Below are 15,985 nucleotides of genomic sequence, written 5' to 3' on the forward strand. Positions count from 1 at the left end.
CAGGTCCAAGGCAAGCACAGTGTAAAGACTATTGTGGTAATTGAACAGTGGGAGAAAGTGGTTGAGAAGCTATGGGTAAACAAGTTAGTATTAATACAGTGTTCCATAGTGTTGATTTCTCCAATTCCTCTCTCAGCAGCAGATCTGTATGCAGGCCTAGGAAATAAACAGCTATACTTAATTAACAATGCTACAGAGACCTGTACATTCTGTCTACTGACAAAATGCTGCATTCAGGCAGTCAGAAGGGGAAGAAGAGACAGGCTAATACCACAATTATGTAGTAGCCTAGTATATTGCACAAATAATTTGCTATGGTTTAGATCAGTCAGCAGTGGGGGTCCACTTTATTAATTTTACTGCTATCTTAATATTTTCCCCCTTCATTCCCAAGTGATGCATGCAGACATATTTTAGGAGCACATTTTGAGCCCATGCCTCGTGTATTAGTTCTGTCTAAATGAATAGGTGTTCAGCTGAAAGCTGCTGCCAGGACACATTTATGTTCTGACAGTGGTGAAAGGTTTCTGTTTACTTGGTCCAAGTGAAACTGCTCTGTCATTCTGTTGTGTGCCCTTGTAACATGATTTTAGTGTAAGTACCTTATTCTTTTCACTTCACCTACCATGAGGCTCTGGATGTTGCTTGTCATGTTACCTGTCATGCAGTTTATAGATTTTATAAATAAAAAGTATCTGATGTTATACATAACCCTGGTGAATGCACTGGAGGGTCTTTCAAATAATTTAAAGATGCAGTTTGTGTAAAGACCAGATTTAGCATTCCTTAGATAAGCAATACCTCTATAGGAACTTGAACAAAGGTAGTAGGATCAGTGCCTTTAACAGTTACTGTGATTAATATTTCAAGTCAAATTCTTACTCCTGTGGTTTGATGAAGCCATTTTTATAGTCCATTTCACCAAGAATTTAAATTGTGTATTGCCTTATTAATCAAGGTGTTGTGAACTTTAAAAACATCACTATATTCTTATCATCTGATTAATTAGAAATAGTATCAAAGACAGCACTTAAGAGCACCCTTCCTATAGAAGTATGGATTGTGGGTTTTTAAATAGTATTCAACTAACAGATGATGAGATTCAAATATAAATTAGTCCCTTCAAGGGAGAGATTAAGACAGAAGATCTTCACAATCTGGATAATGCTATTCAGTGCCATTTTGGTAGACTGATAAAAATGTGCAATTTTGCCTACAGAAGTTATCCTTTTTAGCTGGAGATGCTGAGCTGGAGCATGTTTAGAGCTCTTGTGCTGCTTCAAACGGACAAGAGCAAGAAGCTATAGAAAAGAGCAACAACTGGTTCTGCTGGTTGTGGAGTGAATAGCCAACGAGTGGGATTTTCCCATACTTTCAGTATGGATTTACTAGGGAGGTGAAATTTTGGTTGCTTTCACTGCTGCCAGACAGTTCATGTCTGAGAAAATTTGAATATCTCATCCCACATTCTTTGTTTCTATCTGATTTTGAGGGATATTTAGAGGAGTGACCTTTTAGTCTTTGTGTTACAGTATAAGTCATAGCACCAATTTTTCCATCTGCCTTTTTTCTTTTCTTCCCTACCATTCCTCCATCTTATGCCCATCCCATTTTCCTACTCTGATAACTGGGGTTGAGTTTGGTTTTGTTTTTAAAGGGTGTACCTTTGCTTTTCCTGCCTGTACCTTTCTGCTCCCCCAGAATGCTGTCTTACTTGACATACCCCTCTGTCTGGTGATTACCTGCAGTGAGGTTCCCTATTGTCTCAGGACTGAATGCTGCAGGAGCAGCAAAAGGGCTTTCCATATAGTTTCTGTCTAAAGGTGGATTCCAATCTTGTCTTAAACAATTTTACAATTTGAGGATCTGCTGTCTTCCTGAGAGCAAGATATAGAATAAAAACGTGCTGATAGATAAGGCACATGGTCTTAATCTACTGTGGATTTATTAAAGTACAGATGGTGTACTTCCTGAGTTTCTAGAATTACCATAGGAAGTATGTGGTCCTCAAGCTGTTCATATATGATTAAAAAAAACCCCTGTTTTTCAGATTTAGTCCAATGAGATTGGCTTTGAGAACATCTAAGCCCTAGGGAAAATACAGCTGAAATTTCCCTGTATCATCAGTTTTATGAGTTCAAGCCAACAGAATGTTTCTACTTCAAGTTCTCATTTAGCTTAATAGTTCAAAAATTAGTTGAATATAGCTGATATCTGCGTTGTTAGGCATGCTATTAATTTCATTGCAGAAGCTGTAGTGCTGCTCTAAGTAGTGAACAAGACTGTCATCCACTAGGTCAGGTAAATTCATTTAGTGGTAAATGTGGCCTTGCACAATTGTCTGAAACTAGTAGAAATTTAATCTGAGTCTGATGTCTGCACAAGTTTGCCATGAATAATGCAGTAGAAGTCTGGACTGCCTCTTGCACACCCATCTTTATCTAAATGCAAAAAGATTTCACTCATGAAGCAGAGGCCACTCTGACAGTGAAACAGAAATTCAGAAATTTAACTTCTAATGGAATGAGTAATTGTTTTACAACTCTTGCAAATAAATTGTTTTAATTTTGTACCTTTTGCACCACATAAAGAAGGTTGAGTAAAATTTTATGTATAAAAAGCCACAGAATAAGCATTTTGGTGATCTATCATGTGGCTGTAAAAGTGATTGTGAGGCTTTAATGACAAAACAGAATAGGGAATTATTTTGTTCTTTCTTTTTTCTGACTTCCTCTTTTTTGAGTTTTTCAAGTCTTGAAAATAATTGCATAAAAACAATTGCATATTAAAAAATGAGGCAACTTGCTTGCGTTGATCTTATGAATTTTTAAAAGGACTAAAAGTCTGTGGAGTAAATCTTGTATTTGAGAGAATATTTAGTCATTGCCCCACAGATCTCAAGACAAAAATTAATAGGAAGCTGTAAGGACTTGTAATGGTTGTCTGCACAGAGTTGTGAAAGAATGTTGGTGCTCTGCCACTCTGCTAACGCACCTCGCATGGAGCTGATCAAACCTAACTGCCTGCTCTGCCTTGGTCATCCACTCAGCAGCCTTCACATGTTAGACAGGGTCTCTTCTGGCCAGCTGTGGCTCAGAAGGGCTGAGGCCACTTCTCAAATCAGCATCAGCATCTTAGGTTTTAGTTATAATGAAAGGCTTATTTGCAGCAGTAACGTGTGCTTGGCTTATATCAATAGTTCTTTTTTTTTTTTTTTCCTTGCTATTTCTTTAAGATGCTGTTTAGGCAGCTAAACTTTTGCCTCTAGCCATTTCTCTTATTTTAAGCTGCAGCTGCAGGATAATCATTTGATGTTACTGAGTTAAAGAAGCAAAAGAGAAGGAGCATGATATAGTGCTAACTAAATTTGTTTGAGAACTGGAAAGGGCCTACCTGGTTGTTCTGCATAGACAGAACCATTCAGACCAAGCTGCAATAAATCTGTGTACATAAATTTTGTAGGCAGAATATTTGCTAGCACTTGCTATGTGAGATCTGCAGAGTTCTTAGCTCTGAACTGTGTGCTTGGAGAGCCTTCTGCTATTTGTATTTCACTCCTTGAGAAAAAATGAGATAAAGAGCTGTATGCAAAGGCAGCCAAGGAGCTCTCAGTAGGCAGTGCCAGCTGTTACTATCTATTGAAGTCACTGCAGAACTGAAAGGATAGAGGTTTATGTTGTGTTGTCTTACTGTTTTCCTCAACAAGGGGCATACAGACTGGATACTTCCTCAGGGACACTGAGTGTATACTGGGAAGAATTTATTGGTGGTGGGAAGAAATGAAGAGGGCTGTTCTCTCTCCTTGGCAGCCTACATCCTGTGGGAATTGCTGCTAGGGGTGACTAACTCTAGAAAATTCATGGGCAATGGAAAGAAAAAGAAAGGTGATTCTTTCCATCCCTGTCAGCTATGACCACGAGCGTCAGTTCAGTAGCAAAATAAACAAGCATTTATTCTTCTCTTTCTTCTTCAGTCAGTCTTTTCATTTGAAGCATTTAAGAAGAGAAGGCTTAGGAGAGACCTTATTGGTTCCTGAAGGGAGGATGCAGAGGATGGAGCCAAGATCTTAGTAGTGCCCAGTGATAGAACAGAGGCAGTGGGCACCATCTGAAACACAGGAGGTTCCCTCTGACCATTAGGCATCACTTTTTCACTGTGAGGGTGACTGAGCGCTGGCAGAGGCTGCTCAGGTAGGTTGTGGAGTCTCTGTGCTTGGAGATATTCAAAAGCATCTGGTCACAGTCCTTGCTCACCCTCTCTAGGTGGCCCTGCCTGAGCAGGGAGTTTGGACTAGATGAGCTCTAGAGATGCCTTCCAACCTCAGCCACTCTGTGGTTCTGTGGCTTGAAATGGCATCTTTCCCAAGCAAGGTCTTCAAAATCAGCTTGTCAGAAATCTTGTTGCTAAGGGGTCTCCATGTTGTAGCAGATAAAGGCAGTGGAGTTTTGATCCTTGTCAGTAAAGCAGTGATGGCTCAGAAGCACAAAGCAGGAAGGCCTTTCTCTCTGTGTGTGAGTGCCTCTGTACAGAGATGTTTCAGTTGTTCCTTAAGAACAGCACACAGCATCTCTGTCTTCTGTGTTTCTACTTCTGGTTTGGGCAAATAGGCTGCAATGTCCAAGGGATCTATAGTGTGAATCAGTGGAAAGAAGCAAAGAGGAGGGGGAAGTGGCAGGGAAGAACATAGTAAGGGGCAGGGAAAATAATGCCAGGGGAAAAATCTTTATGATAAATGGCAATCCACAGAGCGAAGGCTGATGCTAGAAGAAGATGATTGTATGAGATTGGACATAGATAGAGGATGAACTGAGGTGAATGGAATAAGACCTTGGTATCTCAGTCATTTACTAATTTACATCTTAGTCTTTTACAAGAGCTGCCCAGAGCAAGAGGACCACACTGGAGTTTGGTGAAAATAAGATAGGAATTAAAGATCACTATCTGGCACTTGCCTTGGTTCATTTTACAAATATTTGTTCTTTTGGTGTAAATAAAGAATAAACAAGGCAGGAAGTATTATGCTTGAGTCAGTAAGTTAAGGTCATAGTACAAAGATCCACTTCACCTGTGGATAAACTTTCCTGTATATATGATATTCACTCTGAATATTGCATTTCATCCACAATTTTAGGAAATCACATCTGCTAAATATTTTACTAGTGAATATTTTAAGTATCTTCAAAACTTAATGTTCAAGAGGCTTTCAATTTAATTTATTTTTTTTAAATTACATTTGCTCATTACAGTGTAAAGTGGAAAATATAATGCAGACTATGAAATAGGGTTATTTTAAAAGAACCAAATATTTTATAGTCCCTAGCAGAAAACTCTCTTTTAATAAGAGGAGCTTCACAATAGAAGTCCATAAGATTTGTTTGATAATGTTTTCAGCTAAATCAGTGGTTATTAATCTTATTGTCATAGCAAAGTGAATGTGACAACATTGGTAGAATATGTTCTCGCTTTTAAAGTTTATTGCTTTTTCTCCTCCTGTTCCCTTTTAACAGAACAACTCATAATAAAAATGGAATTTACCAGTTTGAACAGGCTTCAAAATGTAAAGCAATTCAGGACAACATTTTTTCATCATCTATCAAGAAGAAAAGGTAGGTGTTTGCTGTCCCTTTCTGCTTTGTTTGTTTTAAATAGAAGGGTAAATATTGTCCTTTTTTACATAATTCTTGGATTATTAATGTGGAGCTATGCAACAGAAAACTGGATTTGTTCAACCAATGTTCGCTGCATTTTTTCTTTTATGTGGATAAGATTTATTCGAGGTGGGATTTTGACTTTTTTATTTTTATTATACAGGATTTCTTCTTGTCAGTTAGCAACATTACATTCCAAGTTATTCACAAAAATACTGAGAAGTGTGGGGTATAATTTCGTTTTTGAATGTCTTTTCCCTGACTGGTGAACCCTCCTCCTTTTGTGAGCAATTTCAGTTAATGATTCTCTTCAGCATTACTGACTAGAGGAAGTTTGGAAATGTTCTACTATAAGGACTTGCTGGTTAGTTGCATGATTGCATTATGATTACGAGTCCACAGGAAACTAACAGTCCAATTTTAGACACATTGGAAAAAAACACCCCAAATTAATTTTGGGTTTCAACTTGCTGTTCTGTATTTTTCTGGCATGGAGAAAAATCCAACTTTGGTATCAGTCTTGCTCAAATTCCTTGTCACTTTCCAAAGTGAAAAGCTGAGAAGCAGCCATTGTTTTTGACATGCAACATCTTTTCCTGTATGGATGCACCAATAAATAAAACATTGAAAGTAAGAAAGGCTTCCCATTAGGACTGAGTTGCAGCTTAAAATGGATGGTGCCATGCTGTCTTTAAAGCTGGGAGCTTCCCTCCCCACTCCCCTCCATTTGGGAAGAGAAATGGAATGAGATAAAAGGTGAGCTAAAAATAATTATATGTTTTTCCCTATTCAAAGTACTGGAGAACTCAATTTTTTCCTTAATGCCAAAAAAACCATTAAATGATGATTTGAAAACTTTGTCTTTTCTGCCCCCTCCTCACGTTTTTACTGCATTTAAAGATCTTTTACCTCTCTTTAAGTCATCATATTTCCAGCATTTTGTCTTTGCTCTTAGTATTACTTCTTTATTTATTCTTTTTTCCCCTTCTTTACAGCCTCTTCTCCCATCAGTATTCCACCTCTTTCAGCTACTACCACTGAAGTTTTTATTTTTTTGAAAGGTGCTAGACCACTACGTTACTGATGCACTGATAGTGAGAGCTGAAACATAGACTGACAGAGATCAAAGAATGCAGTTGACTGCAAACTTGAGTGATTAACACCAAGGGAAGGAAAAGAACTCAATATACTGCTTTCAAAATCTACTTACAGCAATGTAAATGCTGTTGTTTATCCCACACATTGCAAAGGTTTACAGTCTTTGGAGATGAGCTCTTCATACTGAGAACATTTTGGAGCTGAGATTATGGGAGAAACTACAAAGTAGAAGGCCTTTATTCCGTGGTTAAAGAGAAAGGGGCTGTACCATTTAATGAGGCAGAAGATGAATTGGGCAGGTAGGAAGAGAAACAGATACTTGGGGAAAAAAAGGAGCAAGGGATTGCTTTTTGACATGAATATTGCAGCTATTGACCTTCGCTGAGAGGAGCTGCAGGGATTTTGTTGCTTTTTCAAGGTGTGACCCATGGGCGTGGTATATAAATGCTTTATATTGCAGTTCTAGACTTGCAGGGACATTCTGGACACTCCTGCCTCTTAAATTGGAAGAAAGAGGAAAAAAATACTAATTTAAAGTTTGTCAAATGATTTGGTAGTAAGAAATGCTGTGTAACTGGGAAGTTGTTATTATTATTATGGCAAATATGTGCTGGTGGTGACAAAGCCTGAAGTGCTGAGTTTTGCTAGCAGTTTTCCATTTTCATTCTAGAGCAAGCCCTGTGTACAATCTCCCGAGGGCTTATAAAACTGATTTTTTTTTTTTTTGGTAGTGTTAAAGTGTCGAGAGGCAAAACAGAGCCTCCGTTATTTTGCATTTCATGCCGCAGCTTTTCTTATTTGTTTCTATCTTGAACATAAACTGCCTAGTAGGAATGTGTCCTTTTTTCACTCCTGCTGCTCAATCTTCCTTCTAATTCAAATACAAGCTGGTATTTAGTTTTAGCAAATAACCAATGAGACTGCATCTGTCTGTTCTGACATTTTACCTGTTGTCTCCATACTATCACTACACTTTTGTCCTTCCTGTTGTCCTTTTGATATCTGCCAAAAATTAGAAGACACTAATACTTTGTCAGTGCTTCGAATGTGAATAGTTATTCCACCTTAGCCACTGCTGTTAACATAGAAGGTCACTTCTTACCTGACAAATACTCTAGGGGAAAAAAAAAAAAAGAAAAGCCTTCCAGGTGTTATTTGTCAGTCAGGCTCATATAGTATAAGTGAGTTTCCTAGGACAGCAAATTATTACGGTTATGGTGCAGGTGGCAGACAAAAACAGGACAAAATAACCCATGTTTCATTCATTCGCTCTTCTAAGCACTGTAATCATTGTGTTGTCCAAGTATTTTTATAGCTCAATTTACCTGAGCCTTTTTTATCTTAATAATAAAACCATTTTAGCATCAATGAATATGTGCTGTAGGCTCCTGGGTGCCAGTGGAAATACATGTAATGTGCCAGCTCTTTAAAATGGAAGAGTGGAGAAGATGACTGTCTGGGTTACAGCAGAGTCATGAAATGATTCCTTGATAACCTGAACTGATTCGTTTAGAGAAGTGAGTCTCCAAGCCTCCTTTAAAGCATGAAATGCTAAAATTGGCTTTCTGAGAGGAAAACAAAGTTTTCTGGGCTGCAAACCCAGGTCCAGCAAATCCCAGAGCTTCATGTTGGGTCTTTAAAAAATTATTTCTAGGAATACTGTCTGTATTTGAGTTCATTTCATGGAGACTTTTTACTGGTGTGAGCAGATGCCTTGCAGAGATGCCACAGTTGGGAGCTCCTGTCCCCCAGGACAGTGTGCTGGGATGTCTGTGCTGCCTGTGGCACTGTGCCAGCTGGTAAAGACAAGTTCTGACAGACCAGAGTGTCTTTGTAAGTCACAAGATGAGCTAAATTGGATGCATAGGGCAGGCAGAGTTGGTGTTCTGACTTGTAAAGACCTGGAAATGGTGCTTTATGTGAACTGGTGAGCTTGGACACCACCCAGCAAGAGCAATTCCATCCAGTAGAGACAGCTGTGGAAAGGCTGCAGTGTTCTTGCTTTGTAATTGGTGTTTTTACCCTAAGTGCATTTTCTGTTACAAGTATGAGAGGGCCTTACAGTTTCTGACAGTGAGTGCCTATGTTTCCTATGAGATCTCAGAACTAGCATTATGGATTATGCTTTCATTCTTCTCCCTGCCAAATGCATCTCTGTAACTTACTAAAAAATTGTCAGTCCATGCAATTTCTTTCTGAATAGATGGTAATTTTTCATTTCATTTCTGACTCTTATCTTCGTCTTATCGATGTCTTTAGGCTAGCATTTGCTTTTTTTATTTTTTTTCTCCTGGATAACGATAGCACAAGTAACTCTTCGTGATCTGTTATCCTATTAATTTCTGGAATTTTTTTGTAAGTCCAAGCATCTAAGAGTGATTTCTTGTTTATATTAAGGAATGAAACCAGATGAGTTATTCAACATCAGAATTGGCTATTTTGGTTTTGTGTTTTTATCTCACCTTCACCCCACAAACACTCCCTGCCCTGCATTCCTACTAACACTTGTCTTGACCACATAGTGACTCAATTTAGGGATCAGCTTCAGCAGGAAGGTAGTTATATTTTCTATGCAATTCCAAGGCTGATAACATACCAGCAGGCAGCTGCCAAAATAGGAGGTCTTTGATCCCTGTTTGTCCATTTCCATCAGTATTTGCTTATACTGGCTGTGGTCTTAGATGGAATCTTTCTTATCTGGTTTAACACAATAAGAAGAAAATGTATATGCATATTCTTTTATTTCTGGATTATTTTTTTGCCCTGGTAGTAAAAGTGGCCTATGAAGGCATTTGACAAGTGCAAAACCTGGCAAAAGAAATACAGGGGTGAAGTCAGGCAAGTACCCATAGTGACACAAGGCAGTTGGACTGGGAGGAGGAAGAATGGAACTGCACCAGGTCAGATCAGCTACAGCTGCAATGAAACTAGTTTTTTCCTGCTTCTGCCTATTGAGTTCTCTTGAGTTGTGAAGGGCTCAGTAGAATCAGTTTAGTCATAATCTTCTAGTTCCATTTAGAGTTTGCTAAGTGTGGAGGATGAAACTTGTACATGTCTTCACAGGTGCAAGCTTGAGAGCCAGAGATCAGTTTTAATGCAGCATTCCTCTTAAAATTATAATTTATTTTTCCATGTGGAAGTTGGACATGATTTTACTTGGGGTAGGATAAATGATTTACCTTTAGCAATTGCAGTACTTATATGAAGCAAACAATCTGTTTATTTCAAATGTGGAACAGAGAAAAGGAAGCTTTCAGATAATTGACCTCTGCTGCTGCAACCATGAGAGTGTTTTTATATATTGCTTTTTATCAATTCTTGTGCTCCACTTAAAAACAATTGAGGTTTCTTGCCATCCCAACTCTTGTAAAACTGTTCAAAATAGACACTTCTGAGTGACAGCTTGAGTAAATTCATGATTATTTGGGTCAACACTAAGCTATTTCTGTTAAAATAATACAAGTTAGTTCTTGTGTGGAGACCTGAGTCCCATAGAATTTTAGTCATGACATCCATACCATCTTTTCTTCCTATTCCCCCAGTTATCTTAAGTCAGTTATTGTTTTTTAAAAACCTGTATTATGATCCAGGCACAAATGGGAGAAGTAGTAACATTGAACATGAAAGCAAAAAATGTCTTCATTCTTTTGACTTGCCTGTTGCGAAGCAGTTCACTTACGAACAAATTTAAATCTCTTGAGTGACTTTTCAAGAGCGGAGAGCTTTTTGGTTATATGTAGCAATGTAACCAAAGTTCTGGATCATATAAAATAGCAGATTGTTTTATTTGACAGACAGTTTAAAGGAAAAATTACATCTGTAAATGTTGGTCTATTGTCTTTAGATGATTGAGCTTTGGGGACTATGAAGTAAAGGAAAGAAAAGGCATAAGAAATGTTATGTTTCATCTTGGCCAGCAAGAGCCACTTTTCAAAACACTTAAGGTTTAAACCACCAAGTACGAGGGAATTATTTATATTATTTTGGAATTTTGCACTTGAGATGATTTCAAATAACTTCAAAATATTTTTGGTTAGTTATATAAGTTTGAAACAAATGCACTTTTGAAACTTTCTGAAGTTCATTAGGACACCAGTACTAAGAAGAGATGTTTAATAGGTCATGCTAGTTAAATGAGGATAGTGCTGTTACAAATTACAAAAATAAAATAGGTCATGGAGTTTTAACAGCAATCTATTATATATGCATTGTGCACATTATTAATAATAAATGCATCATTTGAATGTTTTTAGAGACTGTTTCTAAATATACATACATATGTATTCTAGTGTTTGATGTTGTTTCCTTTTTTAGATACTCGGAAGATTATTATCTTCATATAGTCACAAAACTGCAGAACTGCACCTGGGTAAGGAAACCAGAAGAATCTACAAAATTCAGGTAATTTTCATTGTCTCATTTAGAAAAACTGTTTACCCTGGATTTTTCAAACAAGCCATACATTTAAATATTCCCTTTTAAAAGGATAATTTTGTATTGCTTGTAGTAATTTCTATGAATTTTTTGGTGCTACAGCTCTTCTTGTTTGTTGGTATTTAACTGTGCAAACTGAGTAGAATAAAAGAACTACACAAGTAATTTCATCTATCTTCACTATAATGAGTAGTAAACTAACTTAAGTAGAATTAATTAAAATATTCCTGTCATAAACTCTACAATGTTAAAAAAGTACTGATAATTTTATTTTGTCCATTTGAATTGGCACTCTGATAAAGGCTGTAATGAAGCAGTGTGTTCCTTACCCCAAGACTATTGCCTCTATTGCAGAAGTGCCCACGGCACTCATTAGGTTTGTCACTGCATGTCATGGCCCCTGAGCATGACAGCACGTGATTCCATCTGTCCTTGTTTGGGATGGCACAAAAGGACATGCTCAGAAGGGATGGTGAAGTCTGAAAAGCCTAAATTCTCATTTGGAAATCATGCTGGTTTTAAAAAACAGCTTCACTGTGCCATCCCTGCTTTCTTCAGGGGAAAAAAGCTCTCTTGATTTACATTTTTACATGGATCATAATTAAAGATTCTGTCATGATTGTTAAAAAGAAATAAACTGACCTTTCTTCCAACTCTTTGGCGTTAACTAGCATTGAGAGCTTAATATCCACATGCTCAGCATGATCCCTTTGGAAGAAGTAGTTCTGGGGTGGGGGGGGACAGGTTAAAGGGTTTTGTGCAACATAAATTGCTGTGTTTGCTGTGTATCACAACTGACTAATGGTGTTTCCAAAGCTGAGGTAGGAGTATACAGAGAGTTAAAGAAACTTTGTATTGACTCAGTTAGGCCTCAGCTGTGCACAGAGCTATCAAGCCTGATAAGGAGCTGTAAAGCAGCCCATTCCATCTCAGAACAGGCGAGTGTCTTGCGCAGAGTTGACAGGAGATGAAGCTGCTCTCACCTGCTCCTCATCCTGCTACATTTGGGTTTCTTCTTTTCCAATCTATTTTTTTAAAACTTCTCTTCCTTCCAAATGGACCAGCTATTTGCTACTGCTTCTGCTGTACTGGGTGTTTGAACCAGTGCCACTATAGCCACTCCATTGTCCAGCCTGACTTCCTCATTTATTACTTATACAATCTCCCCTGCACCAGGCCAGCTTCTACATCTTCTAGGCCTATGGGAATCAAGCATCCAAAACATCATATAAGACTGGACTTCAGGTACAGGATGCTTGCTGTTCCTCATGCTGTCTTTGGCTTCCAGCAAGGAGTGTGGGTCATAAGTACTCAAGGTAGGTTATGAAACCAATGATCAAACTGGAAAAATTCAAAAGGCAAAACTGTCCAATGCACTAAGCCACCAAAGAAGTGTGGACTCTATGTACATTGAGGTGATCTTACTAACTTTAATTTAGCCCATATACCAAGCAGAAGAAAACCATCTTTTAAAATCCATGGTTCAGCACAGGCTGGACAAACTTGTTACTGAATCAACATTCAAGGGCTGTGCTGTTATGGTTTTCTTGGTTTTTAACATCCAAACTAGCTGAAGTATTAGCTAGTTCATATGTATGTAACCCATGCTGCAATTCTGATGACAGTACTATGTATTCTGTTCCTGAAATTTGATCTGATTTGATGTCATCAAAGATTTCCATCAACATGACTAAGGACTGGTGCTTTGGTGTAGGGCATTGTGAATGATTATTTTTCAAGTCTTGTCTTTCTTTTTTCATTCACAGTCTTCTCTGTTGTTTTTTGGAAATAGGATATTAAAATTTTATAGTTGTCCTTAATCCATGACCATACTGGAGATTTTCAAGGGTCTTAGCTGTTGGTCAATAGCGTCTTTAAAATAAAAAGTTTTAAAAAAGAAAACCAAATTTTATGTAAAATTTTCTGGCTAAATCTCCATGCTTACATCGCTTCCAGATTTATTTATCAGACTTAAGCCTCCAACTAGCTTTGGAAGGGCACTTCAGCTGAGAAATGATGCATTAATGGAGCTATGGGGGGTGAAAAAATTCTAGAATTGTAATGAAATAAATGAATTAATAATCACTGGGCAGTAGATCTCTTCCTTTTTTGGACTTAGCCTAGTGTCAGTAATAGCTGTGTAATACAAATATTTTACAGTCTGAAAATCTCATTAAGTAGGTAGATAAACACACCCATTTGCAGAAGAGGAAATTAATCTCTGAGGGGCTGTGCAGCAGAAATTGGGTACTACAGCCAGCCATCTTCAGCAGGAGAAACTTAAATCTGTGTCACATTATTCACCTGCCAGTGCCACCAGAAGTCTGCCTGCTCACAGGACTGCAGAGAAGCTGCTTGACTTCTTTTTTTGTTTGTCCATCTGTTAAATGCAGTGAACACTTAGATGCTTCTCAGGCGCGGCGTCAATTTTATGACATCTCTCTATTATCCTGAAGTTCTGAAGAACAGGCATGCATATTTATAAGGGATTTAATGTCTTATGCTTCAGGGCACACACTAACCTCTAATTAATAAGGTTCAAGAGCAGCTTCTCCTGGGTAGTTAATTTTTCAGAGAAGCTTTCCTGTGTTTTGCTTTGCAGCTTTTGCTGTTGGCTTCCGTCGTGCTGCTAGTGGAGTGAAGGAATATGTGATCTAAGCCAGTAACTCGTGTGTTCCTAGAAGACAGCACTGTGTGCCAAGGAGTAAGCATCCGTTCTCATTGTAAGCTGCTCTCCCAGCAGATCCAGGCCAAATAAAAGAATATAAATTAGAAGTGCAGTTCAGGAAAGAATTACTTGTCTTTTTATTTGGCAAAAGGGTTATAGCTGACAGCCATGTCTGGCACAAACTACAGTGTTTTTGCCAACTCACTGTTGGAGAGCAGAGTGCAGGACTCCAGCCTGACCCTCTACTACCTGGCTCAGCTTTGTCATCCAGCTGTGCAAAATGTGTCCATTTTTTGTCAGAGGGCTGCTCTTTCCCAAATGGCTCCCTCTAAAGCTGCTCTGCTGTGCTGGCTCACATGCTCTTGGCTAGGTTGCTCTCTGGCAGCACTCACTGGTTCTTGACGGCTATGTGATGTTTATACATACATTTCTCAAAATCAAAAAGAGTAAGGAAGCAAGTACAAGACATGATGTTCTCTTTAATACCTCCCATTCCACAGTCACTCCTCTGTGGTTGATTTTTGTCCAGACTCTGTCAGGGAAGCAATCTCCTGGCATTTCACTTATTTTAGTGTCTGTAGTGGTGATATCAGCATTGTCAGACATAGGCTGCCCTCAGAGGAGCAAGTGCAGGCACTTGGTTCATTGCTCTTGAAATCTAATTAAGATTTATTGTGCCCCACAGTAGTATTTGTCAGTCATTGTTAAAAGAGTGGTGTAAGTAGCATCCTGCTGACAGTGATTTTTGGAGTCTTCTCCAACATTAACTTCTAGAGACATATAGAAAACTATTTTTTTTATTCTGACTTTTCCTTTATAAAATTCATCTTCTCTTGACCTTTTAAAAATTTATTTTGTTCTTTATGGCTCTTCAGTCATCTAGCGTCTCCACATTATGCCTTTGTTTCTAAGCCCACCTGAATTCTTTCTCCCTTTTCATATTTACATCAGCTCTAACTTGTTTTAGACAGAACAAGTCCTTGGATTTCTTGTCTGTCAGAGAGAAACTTGGTAGAGACTTGGAAAAGTGGGGGAGATAATCTCATAGCTGCCTGGAGGGGTCATCCTTAAAGGTCTAGGGAAAAAAAAGCTGTACTGGGTAGCTTTGACTGCAAAGGATCTTCTAGCTACACTCAGCAGAGTCTCAAGTTCCCTAGGTAACCTGAATATTAATTATTATATTCGTATTCTTCAAAGGTTTTCCGCTTTAAAGAAATATTTCATTACTGCAACAAATTACAGAGCCTAGTTAAGTGCAAGCTGTAGTTGTTTTTTACACCTCCACATCTCTCTGCTTTACAGACTTTCCAGCTTAATTTACTCTCATTTGAGCTATACACCGATGGTATCACATAATCTGCAGGTTTTCAAAATAGTTGTGACTCCAGCTTTTTCAGAAAGCTACAAAATATTTAATACAGACCTCAAAATGAGGGGAGAATGGCTGAGCAGATGCTGTGTTTCAGAGAAGCCTCTGAGCATTGTATATCTAGGCTGACTGAGCTTGAAACTTGTCAAAGCAATGCAACAACACTTCAGGAGTGGTATCACACTGAAATAGTGAGCTGTGGGTACTGGGCCCTCTCCCCATGGAAAGACCATTCCAGACAAACCTTATTTGCATCTTATAATGAAGAGAGAATCGTATTCCAAGGTGTAAAACACAGTTTTAAAATTCCTGATGTTACACTGCAGTCTAGCTGGCAGAATGCTGCCCCCAACCAAAATATTTTAATTTTTTTTTCCTTTTTAAAGGAACATTACTACTTTAAAAAAGAACATATATTCATAAAAATAAGAGATAAAAGATCAACCATTTTCCATGTCCTGTTATTTTCCCTCTTCCTTTTTATTCTACTTGACCTCTATTACCCTTTTCCCACTTCAATATCTCTTCTCAAAAGTGTGTGTTAAACATTCCTGCAGATTATAGAATACCACTTCTTGAAGAGATTAGTTCTGTTGCAAAATACACTCTAACCCATATAACAGTATTGCTTATCACATCTGTGTACTGCAATGAACCCCAGCTGAAGCACAAATAAAGCACACTGCAAGGTCAATTTATGCTTATATAAGCTCACATCACCACATAATCAATAGCTTTTCTGACACTAAACAGATCAATATTTCTGTT

At 38.1% G+C, this 15,985-nt stretch overlaps 1 protein-coding gene across 2 annotated transcripts in view; it reads left to right on the top strand.

The window, feature by feature from the left end:
- ST8SIA6 (ST8 alpha-N-acetyl-neuraminide alpha-2,8-sialyltransferase 6) overlaps positions 1-15,985 on the top strand; it is a 45,617-nt gene that overhangs the window by 4,044 nt on the left and 25,588 nt on the right. For both annotated transcript variants that reach the window (XM_053978326.1, XM_053978320.1), the window contains exons 3-4: positions 5,508-5,606; positions 11,061-11,147. In XM_053978326.1, coding sequence (XP_053834301.1) covers positions 5,508-5,606; positions 11,061-11,147 — 186 coding nt within the window. The remainder of the gene's footprint in view (positions 1-5,507; positions 5,607-11,060; positions 11,148-15,985) is intronic.

This window comes from Vidua macroura, chromosome 1 (assembly GCF_024509145.1).
Source record: "Vidua macroura isolate BioBank_ID:100142 chromosome 1, ASM2450914v1, whole genome shotgun sequence".
Lineage (NCBI taxonomy): Eukaryota > Metazoa > Chordata > Aves > Passeriformes > Viduidae > Vidua > Vidua macroura.